We start from the raw sequence: 15,351 nt of genomic DNA, 5'->3' as shown, positions 1-15,351 counted from the left end.
CAAATCAATAAACATAATCCAGCATATAAACAGAACCAAAGACAAGAACCACATGATTATTTCAATAGATGCAGAAAAGGCTTTTGACAAAATTCAACAGCCCTTCATGCTAAAAACGCTCAATAAATTCGGTATTGATGGAACGTACCTCAAAATAATAAGAGCTATTTATGACAAACCCACAGCCAATATCATACTGAATGGGCAAAAACTGGAAAAATTCCCTTTGAAAACTGGCACAAGACAGGGATGCCCTCTCTCACCACTCCTATTCAACATAGTGTTGGAAGTTCTGGCTAGGGCAATTAGGCAAGAGAAAGAAATCAGGGGTATTCAGTTAGGAAAAGAAGAAGTCAAATTGTCCCTGTTTGCAGATGACATGATTGTATATTTAGAAAACCCCATTGTCTCAGCCCAAAATCTCCTTAAGCTGATAAGCAACTTCAGCAAAGTCTCAGGATACAAAATTAATGTGCAAAAATCACAAGCATTCTTATACACTAGTAACAGACAAACAGAGAGCCAAATCATGAATGAACTTCCATTCACAATTGCTTCAAAGAGAATAAAATACCTAGGAATCCAACTTACAAGGGATGTAAAGGACCTCTTCAAGGAGAACTACAAACCACTGCTCAGTGAAATAAAAGAGGACACAAACAAATGGAAGAACATACCATGCTCATGGATAGGAAGAATCAATATCGTGAAAATGGCCATACTGCCCAAGGTAATTTATAGATTCAATGCCATCCCCATCAAGCTACCAATGAGTTTCTTCACAGAATTGGAAAAAACTGCTTTAAAGTTCATATGGAACCAAAAAAGAGCCCGCATCTCCAAGACAATCCTAAGTCAAAAGAACAAAGCTGGAGGCATCACGCTACCTGACTTCAAACTATACTACAAGGCTACAGTAACCAAAACAGCATGGTACTGGTACCAAAACAGAGATATAGACCAATGGAACAGAACAGAGTCCTCAGAAATAATACCACACATCTACAGCCATCTGATCTTTGACAAACCTGAGAGAAACAAGAAATGGGGAAAGGATTCCCTATTTAATAAATGGTGCTGGGAAAATTGGCTAGCCATAAGTAGAAAGCTGAAACTGGATCCTTTCCTTACTCCTTATACGAAAATTAATTCAAGATGGATTAGAGACTTAAATGTTAGACCTAATACCATAAAAATCCTAGAGGAAAATCTAGGTAGTACCATTCAGGACATAGGCATGGGCAAAGACTTCATGTCTAAAACACCAAAAGCAACGGCAGCAAAAGCCAAAATTGACAAATGGGATCTCATTAAACTAAAGAGCTTCTGCACAGCAAAAGAAACTACCATCAGAGTGAACAGGCAACCTACAGAATGGGAGAAAATTTTTGCAATCTACTCATCTGACAAAGGGCTAATATCCAGAACCTACAAAGAACTCAAACAAATTTACAAGAAAAAAACAAACAACCCCATCAAAAAGTGGGCAAAGGATATGAACAGACATTTCTCAAAAGAAGACATTCATACAGCCAACAGACACATGAAAAAATGCTCATCATCACTGGCCATCAGAGAAATGCAAATCAAAACCACAATGAGATACCATCTCACACCAGTTAGAATGGCGATCATTAAAAAGTCAGGAAACAACAGGTGCTGGAGAGGATGTGGAGAAATAGGAACACTTTTACACTGTTGGTGGGATTGTAAACTAGTTCAACCATTATGGAAAACAGTATGGCGATTCCTCAAGGATCTAGAACTAGATGTACCATATGACCCAGCCATCCCATTACTGGGTATATACCCAAAGGATTATAAATTATGCTGCTATAAAGACACATGCACACGTATGTTTATTGCAGCACTATTCACAATAGCAAAGACTTGGAATCAACCCAAATGTCCATCAGTGACAGATTGGATTAAGAAAATGTGGCATATATACACCATGGAATACTATGCAGCCATAAAAAAGGATGAGTTTGTGTCCTTTGTAGGGACATGGATGCAGCTGGAATCCATCATTCTTAGCAAACTATCACAAGAACAGAAAACCAAACACCGCATGTTCTCACTCATAGGTGGGAACTGAACAATGAGATCACTTGGACTCGGGAAGGGGAACATCACACACCGGGGCCTATCATGGGGAGGGGGGCGGGGGGAGGGATTGCATTGGGAGTTATACCTGATGTAAATGACGAGTTGATGGGTGCAGCACACCAACAAGGCACAAGTATACATATGTAACAAACCTGCACGTTATGCACATGTACCCTACAACTTACAGTATAATAATAATAAATAAATTAAAAAAAAAAAAAAAAAAAAAACTGATAAATATCCAGTGCAAGGAAAGAAATATTAATAGAAAAGGCACAAATAACCAACATTAGAAAAGAAAAGGTAATATCACTACATATTCTACAAAATTTAATAATATTATTAGGCAATATAATAGACAATTTAATGCAAGTAAGTTCAGTAAAATATACAAACTTTTATAAAAAATAACACATTAAATATGAATAGTTCAAAACAAATACTTTCTCAAAAAAATATCCAGGCCAAGAGAGCTTTGCTGGCAAATTATAATAAATAGTTATGAAAGAAAATCTTTTGGAGCAAGGAAAAAAGGCAACCTTCACAGCTCATTTTATGATACTAGCATAAAATTGATATCAAAACCTGACAAGATAAGACAATATATGTCAATATTTCCCACGAAAATAGATTCAAACTCCTAAAAAAATGTATTATCCAAAGGAATCAAAAAATATATGAAAGAGATTAATATATCACAACTACTTTGGGTTTATTCCAGAAATTCAAGGTTGGTCTAACATTTAAGAATTATCATTAGAATTCAGACTTTAAAAGAAGAAAGGATAAAATCATACATTAATCTAAACAGATACATAAAATACATTTGATGAAATTCAACAATCATTCATTATTCAAAACAAAAGAAAGAAAAGCGAGAAAAGAACCCTCAAAACAGAAATAAAAGGGAATTTCCTTAATCGTAGAAAGGATAACTCCAAAAAAAAAAAAAAAAAACCCTTATGGCAAACACCATACTTAATTGTGCAAAGTTAAAATGTTCCCGTTGAAGTCCAAAATGAAATAAGGATATGATCATTTTGATTCAGATTTCTACTAGAGGTTCTCTCCAGGCTAATCCAGAAGGGAAGAAAAAATTTTTAAAAAATAAGAAAAAGAGAATATTTTTTAAAATAAGAAAAATAAAACTGATATTTTTTGCAAATGTGATTCTTCATAGAATATCTAAAAGAGCCTGCAAATATTTTATATTTGCAGACTCTTAAATTAAAATATAATTTAACTAATATCTAAATTAACATCATTAAATACAAGTCAAGGTAAAACAAGCTATAGAAATTCATTTCTAAACAGAAATAAACAACCAATAAATAAAATTATTAAAAAATACTATTTAAAATAGCATCAAACACCTAGGGAAACAATTCAATAAAAAAAATGCATGAAGCCCTCTACACAGAGAATTATAAAATATTACAGAGAGATTTTGTGTGTACAGGCTTCCCTTATCTGCAGTTTTATATTCTATAGTTTCAGTTACCTGCGGTCCACTGCAGTCCAAGCGTATTAAATAAAAAATTCCAAAAATAGACAATTCATACATTTTAAATTGCATCCCATTCTGAGTCGCATGATGAAATCTTGTGCCATGCTGCCCAATCCCACCCTGGACATGAATCCTCTATGTCCAGTGTCTCCATGCTGTCTGTATGATCGTTAGTCACTTAGTAGCAGTCTCAGGTATCAGACAGATACATGTGATATTGCAGTACTTATGCTCAAGTGACCTTTATTTTACTTAACTGTTCATTTTATTATTAGTTATTGCTAATCTCTTCCTGTGTGTAATTCATAAGTTAAATTTTATCATAGGTATGTATGTATAGACAAAAAACATAGCTGAAACAAATGTGGTAAAAGGTTGACAACTGGTAGACCCGGGTGAAGGGTATATGGTGTCCATTGTACTATTTTTTATTTTTTCAAGATGGATTCTCACTCTGTCACCCAGGCTGGAGTGCAGTGGTGCGATCTCAGCTCACTGCAACCTCCATCTCCCTGGTTCAAGCAATTCTCCTGCTTCAGCCTCCTGAGTAGCTGGGATTACAGGCACACACTACCATGCCCTGGCTAATTTTTGTATTTTTAGTAGAGATAGGGTTTCACCATGTTGGCCAGGCTGGTCTCAAACTCCTGACCTCGTGGTCTGCCCGCCTCGGCCTCCCTAAGTGCTGGGATTACAGGCATGAATCACTGCAGCCAGCCCATGCCATTGTTCTCCATTGTTCTATTTTTGCAACACCTTTATATGTTTAAGGTTTCTTAATAAAATGTTGGAATCAAACACTTCGAGAAATCAGAGACCAAAGTAAATGAAAGGATATACTATGTAAATAGATTGGAATGCTCAATATAGTAAATAGTCAATACTGCTTAAATAGATCTAGTCAATGCAATTCTGGCCAATATACCAATAGGTTTCCTTTTCTGGTAAAAACTGACAAGCTAATGCTAAAATACAAATACTAACAGTCAAGTGTAACCAAGACAGTCTTGGTTATGAAATGAACAAAACTGAGGGTTTATCACTATTGGAAATCAAGATTTGTCATGAATCTGTACTAATTTATATGGTGTAGTTCTAGCACACATCTAGATGAATAGACCAATGCAATGGAACAGAGGATCCAGAAACAACGTACATGTGCATAGATGCTTATTGATGACAGAGATGACACTGTGCATTAGTGAGGAAAGGACAAACATTTCCATAAATAGAATAGGGTCAATTTGATATCCACATTACAAAAATACAAAACCTTGGATAGGGAAAGACTTTTTAACAGGACACAGAAAACACTAACCATAAGGGAAAAGACTAAAAAGTATCGAACTACATTAAAATTAACAACTATTACTTGAATACATTTTGAAGCTAAGAGCAAACTATAGAGTATTTCTAGAACATACAATCAACAAAGAGCTTGTATCCAGACTACAGAATGAACTGCAGGTCAATAAGAAAATCAACCTAATAGGAATAAATAAGTAACAGGAAAAAGACTTGAAAACACATCACAAAAGAGGACATATAACTGGTGAACAAACATGAAGTAGTGCTAAACTTCATTCATCGGCAGGAAAATGTAAATTAAAACCATAATAAGACACCACGACACACACACAAAACTAAAATTTAAAGACAATATCATGTTTTGGATAGGAAATGAGGCGATTGGAACACTCCTACAATAAAGAATTAAATTAGTACAATCATTTGGAAAAATGTTTGGCGTTCCCTAGAAACTCCAGAACTCTGTCTACTCAGAGAAAAATCTACGTATATAAATATGTATGTATGCATATACACGTGTGTGCAAAACAATAATGTACAAGAATACAAAACTGTTCACAGGAGCATCATTTTTAACAGCCAAATCAAAGTCCTACAGCATTAAAATCAATAGATAAATTATGGTATAGTCATTTTATGGAATACTATACATCAGTGAAAATTAACTATGGCTATACTCAAAATATATATGAATTTCTCAACGTATTGCTGAAAGAAAAGAAACAATATACACAGAAACAAAAACATATTGTATAACTCATTCATTTTCACTCAAAAACAAGCACAAATAACCCATGATGTTGTAAGTCAGGAAAGTTTTAGTGTGTAGTGACAGGGAATAGGACATGATGGAAAAGGGTACAGATGGAGAGGCCTACTACCATTCCAGGTTTTACCTATGTGGCGATGACACAGGGCATTCACTGTGATAATTTATCCAGTTGTATACTTATAATTTTTGTAGTTTTCTGCATGTGTTACTTCCCTAAAAATGTTTATAGTAAAAAAAAAAATTAACATCTTACTATTCAATTCTCGTGTCCGTTGTAGTTTAGAAAGAATAAGAAACAATGGTTTTGCTGTGTTGTTGATGTCATTTGGAAAACTGTGTTTACTTTTTATAGGGAGAAATAAATGTTCAGCTGCTAAAACTAAATTCTGAAATCATTTGGTCCTCTTTAAGGAATGTCAACAGTGGCATCATGTGGCACTAGAGTCTGTATGCCACTACTTAGCTCCAATTACCCAGAAATCACACTTTCTTCATACCTGTGTTTCTGTCTGTTGATCCTAACTTCTTTAATTACACTAAATGTGTCTGTAACTTCTCCATCTGTAAAGACAAAAAGCTGTACAAAGAAAGAAAATGTTCATCAGGTCTTTGTCAAGTTCATTTTAAGAAACCAGAATTTGCCCTTGAAAAATCCATCTATTTCATTGCAGAGGCTCTGGTACCTCTTCAAAGAGGCATGAAATCCCTAATGTTTCAGTCGCTAGCACCACATTCTCACATGATCTGTTCAGAACCCAGGGAATTTTTAGCATCTCCCCTCCTAGCTGCATCTAAGTTATTGTGGCACTCCATAAAAGGCCTTCCAGTGTCCATCGCATGGAGTTAAGGAAGAAGAAAAATGCATCATCTTTTTTTTTCTATTTACTATATGATAGAAGACTGTGAATTACAAACCATATTTCAACATACTGCATGAAGCTCAGGGGCATAGATTTTTAGGGATTTCACACTTGCAGTCTCTTCTGTGAGCTCTGTTCCACTTCTTACCTGTAGGGGGTGGCCTGGGATGGAGGGTCCCCTGTAAATGTTCTCGAGTGGTGCCAAGATTTCCGTGCCCCCTAGGTCGGCCTGCATAAGCTTAACTCTCCCCAGAGCCTCCTCCATTGTTTGCTGAGTGTACTCCACACTCTTCCTGAGAAAAACAAACACACCCAGTTACATGAGGGCTACTTAACTTTGCCCAGTATAGAGTCCCTGAATTGAATTGAGAAAGCCCCATGAAAAGACAGTCTTATCCGAAACCCCCAATGCCAAAGTCAACTCCGCAGTAACCCCTTTAACAATTTAATCGCTTTCTTTAAAGTCTCATTTTGTACTCCCTATTGTCTTTCCAGAAACTTACGGAAAGTATGCCTCATAGGAAGAGCCAAATCCATAGATGTTGAAATAACAGCCCATAGGTAAACTCTTCAGCAGCAAAATCAGTGTTTCCTGAAGGTAAGAGAGCATGAGGAGACAGAGCGAGAGAGGCTCGTCAAAACACACGGGCCCTGCCAATCGACTCTGGAGGAGGTAGGCCATCACTCACCTTGCACCTTCTTACATTCCAAAGCTAACCTCGGGGTCGTCATGCTGCTGTCTCAGGCTCCAGATAGACCCTAATTTAACCCCTCAGATTCATCCTCACGCGAGCATGTGACCCAGAAGAGGAAAGAAGCTTTACCTTGGCTGCCTGGATGCGCAGCTGAGATGTATCCTGGCTACTCATGGGGCTCTGCATACTTCCCGAGCGGTCCATGAGGAAGACAAACTCTCCACAGGTATTGGATGGTTGATCTTCCGGGATATTTGGATAGAAACTCACCATTGCGGATGGATCTCCCATCAAACGACCTGTTCAGAAAGGATACAGCCATTGTAAGACAAAAAGGAACTCAAGAATCCTAGTACCTAAGAATCAATGGTAGTGAATTCAATTAAGAGCTAAGAAAACTGAAATCTAAAACACTGTGATGATTCGTATACCATAACTGCTTGCAACGGGGTCGAGGTGAGTTATAAATATATAAGACAGACAAAAGCAGAACAGACATGAAAAAGAAGAAAGAGGATAGAAGTTAGTAGATACAAGCAATAGTTAAAACATTATCACTGATTACTAGTTTCCTGGCAGCTAGGCAAATGAATGAAACACATTAGGTTAAAATGTTCCAGCATTTGCCAAAAGAACCACACAAGTTTATCTACAGAATCAAACCTTTTCTTCAAATCAAATAAACAGGAAATGTATCACATGGGCCTTAAGTCTTTAATTACGGCTTTGAAAAAAGTGATACTCACATGGACAATTTTTCAGTTGACAATTTACAAGAGTTGAGAGTATAAGTATTATACCCACTGAGGTAAGTCTGTCTGCTTTGGCTATGAATAACTCGCTGATAGTCCCCAGTAGAAAGGGAAACACTGAGATACGTGTTGGATTCTATGAGCATCATCCAAACAATGGTATGGGGGTGACCACAGGAGCCCAGTCTATCTGGCCACATTGTCAAAGCCATAGCTGTGACTATTTTTAGAAGCAAGTGAGGGCTGATACAGGAACTGAAATGCTAGTATTGAGATAGTGATGCAATGAGAATGGCTGGGTTAACTCCAACTTTACAGAAAATATAAGAGGCTATATAATTAAATTCCATTATCCCGTTTTTACGAAGTGGTTCCAGGATCATAGGTTTATATTCTCAGTAGACCCGGGATTTGGTATGACAAGAGAATGTGGCTCAGTTTAATTTCTTTCCCATAGGATATGTCAATCACCAAACTGGCTTCTGAATAAGATGGATGTTGCCCATCAAATATATGATAGGACACTGGTTCAAAAATAACATTTATACAATCCAGATGTCTGGATATATGACAGAGGAGGAGCTTTTTTGGTCAGCAAGGTTCCTTTCCATTCTCAGAGACAGCTGGTTTAAATGGAGCTGGTGCTATACTGAGGAGTCAGAAAGGGTGGCATGAGTATGATATGGGGTAACACATTTAACCTGTTTACAACAATGCCAGATGAATTGTAAGCGTTATATGTGGATTATCTACTATAATTTTAGCCTGGCTCAAATTATTTTCACCTCCATGAGTCTCAGCTTCTTTGTTTTCAAATGAGGCATTTCAAACTTCAGCTCCTCTGCTTGCTAGCCTCATGTCTTCCTCTAGCCTCATGCTTCCTCTGAAAAACCAAGGTAGTACCACCTACGTCAAGATTATTTTAAGCAGGGGTATCCAATCTTTTGGCTTCCCTGGGCCATATAAGAAGAAGAAGAATTGTCTTGGGCCACACATAAAATACACTAACACTAAATATAGCTGATGAGCTTAAAAAAAAAAATCACAAAATAATTTCATAATGTTTTAAGAAAGTTTACAGATCTGTGTTGGGCTGCATTCAAAGCTGTCCTGGGCCCCATGCGGCCCCCAGACTCTGAGTTGAACAAGCTTGATTTTAAGAGTTAAGTAATATAATATACTTAAGGAACTCGGTTTAGGGCTCAACTCAGATTAAACCCGTAATAACAATATTATTAAATTATTTCTAAATTGTATTTTTACACACTTTTTAAATTAAATTATAAATTTAATTTTAGAAAGACATTATGTTCTTAATATCGTAAGTACATCTGTTCTAAGTTTGTAAAAAAATAACATACTGTGTTTTTGTCATATAGCTGTAGGTTTCATTTGGCAGAACTCTAAATGGTTTTAGTGAGCCAAGCTGCCGCTTAAAGTTGTCATTTGCTTCCTTGTGTGGATGAGAATAGCAAGTCGTTTTGACTAAATATATGACCTGGGAAGCAAAACTTGAGCAGTCCTGCTGGAAGGGATTCACAAGACTGTAAAGACTGTCCCTGATGTCCCCCCTTGGCCTTCAGAACTGGTCATGGGGACTAGATGAGACAATCTACATAGGGACCAAGGGAACTTCTTAAAAAACAGGGACTGAGATCTCAATGCTTACCTTTTGAGATCCAACGTCATGGAACTTTCTCTGGTGAAGACAGTCCTTTAAAATAATCTTAACTGACAAGTAGGTCACTGTTGTGGGAATATTTCATGGACACCCAAGGAAACAGTCACCATAAGGAAAGGAAAAAGCAGAACACTAATGTACAAAGACAGAGCATGGAGCTTCATGGAAGAGGAGCTGGTTACAGCAAATCTGGTGGAAACTGGGAGCCCCTTGAATGACCTTAGCATGGAGAGCTGGCCCTGAGGAAGAGTGGTTGAACAAGTGAGGGAAAACTAAAAAGTTCAATTTGTGAGCTCAAGTATGAAGCTACTTTGGAAGCAAACATTAACAATGAGAGAGTAGGGTACTCTGCAGAAAAACAACTACAGGGTATTTTCTTGATAACAGTTATAATTATAAAAGCAAGAGCCTAACTCAAGTCATCCCACTTTGAATATGATTGTCACCAAGGACATGTCCATTCCACCACATGTAAATGCTTCAGAAGTCGCAATAGCACTCCAGTCCTGAGTTATTGAAACCCAGGAGCATGGCAGCCCAGGTAGCCCCCAAGAACACAGCAAACTGACATGGGTTATACCAATTTAAATTCCCAGAAAGAGTGTGTATACATAAAGGAAAATTTCAAAAGCAAGAAACATTAAAAGAAAACAAGAAACTAAAGTTATTAAGAAGCTAAACTTAGTCTTAGGAATTAAAAAGCTGGGGCAAAACAAAAAGTTTTGGAGATGAAGGGTGGTGATGGTTGTACAAAGTGAATGTCCTGAAGACCACAGAATTGTACACTTAAAAATAGTTAAAATGGTCAATTTTGTTATGTATATTTTATTTCAAAAAAGAGAGAAAAAAAACTTCAGTTGAGACTGCATGTAGCTGTGATGAATCAATCAATAAAAATTATTTATTAGATAAAAAAGAAATTAAGAACTAAACTTAGTCAATCTAATCACAATTACTGCTTGCATTCTTCCTGTGTTTTAAAATGTTTTTCCTAAAGCACAGATTATTTTATAGTGGTAATCTGTCTATAACTTACTTTTCTTTTACTTAACATTCTTTGGAGGTCATTTTTCCAATTACTTCAACCTGTCAGTGTACATTATTTTAGGAGCTGCATAATAACTCATGAAGTATACCTAGCATAGGAAATTTAGCCACTAAGAGACATTTTGATTGCTTACTAATACTTGATATTATTAAAATGGTGGGGGACATCTCAGTGCATATTTTTACTTATATCTAGATTTATTTCCTTAGGCAATATTTCTAAAAGTAAAATTATGAAAGTTAACATTTATTTAACACATATGGCCAAATTTATACTCAAAAGGTTAATTCATCACACCTTTTAAAGCATGAGGCATCAGATTTGGAAATCGTTGATAATTTGAAAGGTGAAAATGTCACATGATTATTTGGATTTCTGTCAATACTGATCATTGCCACATGTTTATAAACTGGCCATGTTTTCTCTTGTAAATTATCTGTTCCTGGCTTTTGCCCAATTATCTACTGATCTACTTAAATTTGCCTACAAGACGTATCACATGACAGTCATTAAACCTAACCATTTTGGCATGACATAGTGTAAACTATTTCAGTTTTCACACGTATTAACCACCACTGGAGGGAAGGAAAGAAAAGAGAGTAATTTGACAGTAATTCCAAGACAGGGAGGTGCCCCTTAGAGGATTACTACAAAGGAAGAAAGAAAATACCTGGCTTCATTTTAGGCATCCCCATCTCCAAAACCACGCTGGGCGTATGCACCTCACTGTAGTAAATCAGGAGTTCCACGTCCCGATCAAACTTGTGTCCAGCAGCCAGGGAAACCTGAGTTGGGGACAGGTAAAGGAGCCACATTAGAATCATCACTGCTTGCTACTTGGGGCTGAGGTCAGGGCTACAGTCCTCTTCCATGAGAGACATGACCAGGAACAGAGGTGAGGCTGGAGAGAAGGCTCTGGACATTAAATGAGGATATGGAAGGAGCATGTGGGACCCCCTCTGGGTTATCATTTGGGAAGAACTGGGTGGGGACTAAGTCAAGACTCAAGCAACAGAGGAACTGACAACAGCAGTATTCTCTCATTAACTACCTGAGCGGAAGTCTTGTCTTCTCCTAGGTACTCAGTGGGACTCAAGGGGCAGTTGGATTGGACCTTCTCAATGCCATGCTTGGAATCTATGGTTGCGACCATGCTGAGTGTGTAGGGCAGGTCCTCCACAGGGACTATAGGAGTCTTCACATTAAGGCAACTGTCCTTCGACGACCCTATAAAAAGTGACCTAGTTCTGTTTTCCTTGCCAACACTTTTTACGACACTCTCAACCTTAAGAAAATTTCCCCATTTATGTCACCCACCACTAGTATTCAAAGGGGAGAGATACTCACCAGAGAATTGGTATCTAGGATTCAGGACAGCTGGGAGGACAAAGCGCAGAGCCCCATCTGTTTCCAGAGGCAGCTCCTGCACATACTTCAGGGTGACTGCCGCCTTCGACCCAGGTTGGAGGTTACCCACATTGCAAGAGAAGACATCCCTGGAGCTGCTGTCCTCCTCCAATAAGAAGGCCTGGTGGCCCTGGGAGATGGCTTTCTCGTAGTTGGTGCGGGCCTGAGAAGAACAGGGCAAGGGATGGGAAAGAAAGGGAACATCCAAGGTGACATGGCTGAAAAAGAGACGAGTAGTGCAGAGTGACTGTGATTGGTCTTGTCTAATTACAGCTATACTTTGAATGCCTCTGATTGATTTTTCCCCCCAAATGATTTTAGAAAAATGGCGGTTAGAAAAGAGTGGAAGAAAGAGCTTTCAACATCAGCATGTTTTGTGAAAGTATATTTAGTAGAGATCATAAAGAGTATGCATTAAGAAAATAAGAAGGGAGTAGGTAATGTAATAAGAAGGGAGGAGGTAATCTCTACTACCTTCATCTTGTCTTGTAATTCTGCTACAATTTTCTTCCCATCCACCAAGGCCTCAAAGCTGTAAACAGCAGAGTCTTCATCCATGGGGAACAGAAAGACGGCCTCCAAAGGAACTTTCTCCGCATTCTCATAGTTCAAAGTTGCAGACACATCAGCCACAAACTCGTAAATGGACACGCTCACAGAGATACTCTTCAGTGGCACTGTAGACAGACCAGAATTCAAGTTCATCAAGCTTCAGTAGGATGCCTCCTTGTAGATCAAGCCTTGTGCTACGTGCCGAAGATTCAATGGCAAGTAAGAGTCACAAAGTAAGCTTACCTGGCTCCCGTTGGAGGGTGAGTAGGCCATAGAAGTGCACCATGGTGATGCAAGATTTCTGCAGAAAAGACATATCACAAACAGGGAGACATGTTGGAAGTTATCTGTTCAAACACCAGTACTTTATGTGCTTTTCTCTGGCATAAGAATACAGTCAAAGGGTTAATGTTGGAGTTAGGAAGTTGGAACCTTTAAAAAAAGGAGACAAAGAATTTCCATCAAAAGGCTCCCTTTAAATGGCAGTTCTAGGTGGGGAAGGTATAAGATTCACTGGTATCTACTAAACAGGAAATCTCTGAAACACCCTGAGGCTGTTTCAAATACCAATTCCACTTTCTCAAAAGTGTGTTTAATTCACCACTCCTTAGGCATATGGAACAGGTGTCACTAACCCATCTGAGTCTCAGTATTTTCTTTCTAAAATGAGTAGCATAATATCCACACATCATATATGAATTAATACATGTGAAGTCCCTAGAATAGCACATGGCCCATAGGAGGCATTTATTCAATGATGACAGACATCACTATTGTCCCTATTATTGTTGTAACTGTTAATCAATAAACCTCTGCCGTCATTCACTTTGGATCATGGCATTCAGGGACGTGCTGCATGTGAGAAGCTGTGTGATCCAAGATGGACTCCTGCCACAGGCCATTTATCTTGTGGCTTTTCTTTGGGACTCAGAATTAAAAGATACGAGTATATTTGTTTGTATCCATCCAAGATATTCTAATATATATAAATATTATATATGCACATAGCCTACATTGGCACCCCAACTAAACAGCACCAGTAAATCAGGCTTTTCATTCCATATCTGTTATTTTGAGAAATTGGATAAAAACTGAGTGTGGCAAAATGACTCACAATTTGACAGCAATGCAGAGGACAGCGGCAGGTGTGAGGAGAGAAGAGGATGCTCAGAAAAGGGCTTCTACGCAGACCTCTGACCTGGGCAAGTTCTCTGGTAGAACAGGCTGGGCTGGGCGAGGGAAGAATTTCTAATAACTCATTAAGCAGACAGCCTAAAGCAGGAGACTCACACAGGAGTGAAACAGCTGAAAGAGAAGCTCTCAGGCTGGGCAATACTCACCAGCGGTGGCTTGAGTAAAAGAGAGAGATGCAGAGGGTGTCCCCTACAAGGAAATAGCCTTCACTTCCTGATTCTAAGCTCAGAAAAAAATCCTCCGTTGAGGAAAACTTGCTATTCTGCACCCTTGCCCCCACTCTTCCGAGTACAAACAAAATTAGTTTGGGTCAGAATTAGTTCTGTCTTTCAGGATGGCACTTCAGAAAGGCAACTTGCAAGGCTTAGGTAGAGACTGGCCACCAAGCTGAAAGCCATGAATCTGAGGCAGCTGGGAGAATACAAGTCTTCTGGCCTAGCCAGGTAGCTGCTTCGGGAATGCAGTCCCAGCAGGGGCTGCTCAGCGGCTAGAAGGGAGGGAGGGGAGCTGGGTGGCACCACTGGCCACACACACCCCTGCGACCTGTGGCAGGGGTTGAAGTGGAGAACCCGGAACCAGACAAGGAGATTTGGGGTAAGAAGTGGGGCTTGGATAAAATCAGAGATTGATTTAACCTTTCCATTTCAGTCCCAGATTTCCAATGTCCACGTATTTACAGAAGGGACTGCGTCAGTCTCTTACATTTCTATATAGAAGGGCTTAGAGGCTGCAGTTGAGTGGAGTCGATGGAGGCTTACAGCCTCATTTCCTCAGCTTACACTACCTTGAAATTCAGAAAACATCAACTGTGTATATCAAAGAAAGAAAGGGGGTGAAAAAGTAAAGTAAAAGAGAAGGAAAGTAGGAAGAAGGGCCTTCAGATTAAGAGATGCCTAAATCCCTCCTTCAGCCTCCAAAAGATTTCCCTAAACTACCAAACTTGCAGGAAACCTTCCTGGGGTTCATACATCAGGATGAAATCCTCCACCCGTGGGGCGTGCAGTTCAAGGAGCCCCTACAAATTTGGGCACTGGGGAAAGGGAGCTAGAATGCGCAGCTCTCAGTCTTCCAGAGCAGGGGATGGAGCCAGGCCCTGCACCGACAGCTTGGTCCCCTACCTTTTTCTCCTGCAATCCGGAGTGCTCTGAGTCACAGCGGAGTGAAAAACAGCTGCGGTCACAATTTCCGGAAAGAACCGCCCCTTTCTAGGGACCGTTTATAAAGTAGGGACTACAAGACTAAGGGATCAACGGAAAATTATTAAACAAATAATCGAACTTTCGCTTGTTTGTATCAAAGGAAAAATCTTCGAGTTTGGAACGTTTGCTTTTTTTATTTGCTCTTTGCTAAGGAACAATCAGAGAACCGGCAAAGAGAGAAAGGGAAAATGCTGCAACAGGAACAACATCAACAATGACATGAAAAACTGCATATTTCTGTAAAAGCTTAATTGCCAAGGGCTTAAC

The 15,351-nt window shown here is 38.8% G+C and overlaps 1 protein-coding gene across 2 annotated transcripts in view; it reads right to left on the bottom strand.

Moving 5' to 3' along the window:
* VWA5A (von Willebrand factor A domain containing 5A) overlaps positions 1-15,076 on the bottom strand; it is a 32,541-nt gene extending 17,465 nt beyond the window's left edge. Inside the window, exons 1-11 of one of the 2 annotated variants that reach the window (XM_025357761.1) lie at positions 15,004-15,031; positions 13,806-13,920; positions 12,935-13,123; positions 12,614-12,816; positions 12,080-12,302; positions 11,784-11,959; positions 11,403-11,517; positions 7,381-7,550; positions 7,060-7,148; positions 6,705-6,849; positions 5,674-6,273 (exon numbers count right to left, since the gene is read on the bottom strand). In XM_025357761.1, coding sequence (XP_025213546.1) covers positions 6,166-6,273; positions 6,705-6,849; positions 7,060-7,148; positions 7,381-7,550; positions 11,403-11,517; positions 11,784-11,959; positions 12,080-12,302; positions 12,614-12,816; positions 12,935-13,007 — 1,302 coding nt within the window. In that variant the 5' untranslated portion in view covers positions 13,008-13,123; positions 13,806-13,920; positions 15,004-15,031 and the 3' untranslated portion in view covers positions 5,674-6,165. Of the gene's footprint in view, positions 1-5,673; positions 6,274-6,704; positions 6,850-7,059; positions 7,149-7,380; positions 7,551-11,402; positions 11,518-11,783; positions 11,960-12,079; positions 12,303-12,613; positions 12,817-12,934; positions 13,124-13,805; positions 13,921-15,003 lie in introns of those variants that run through there. The other variant, XM_025357760.1, reaches the window with a different exon arrangement.
* Between the last annotated feature and the right edge of the window lie 275 nt (positions 15,077-15,351).

Source organism: Theropithecus gelada, chromosome 14, assembly GCF_003255815.1.
Source record: "Theropithecus gelada isolate Dixy chromosome 14, Tgel_1.0, whole genome shotgun sequence".
Taxonomy (NCBI): Eukaryota; Metazoa; Chordata; class Mammalia; order Primates; family Cercopithecidae; genus Theropithecus; species Theropithecus gelada.
Note: the sequence above shows the minus strand (reverse complement) of the source record. Positions and strands in the feature narration are given on the sequence as shown.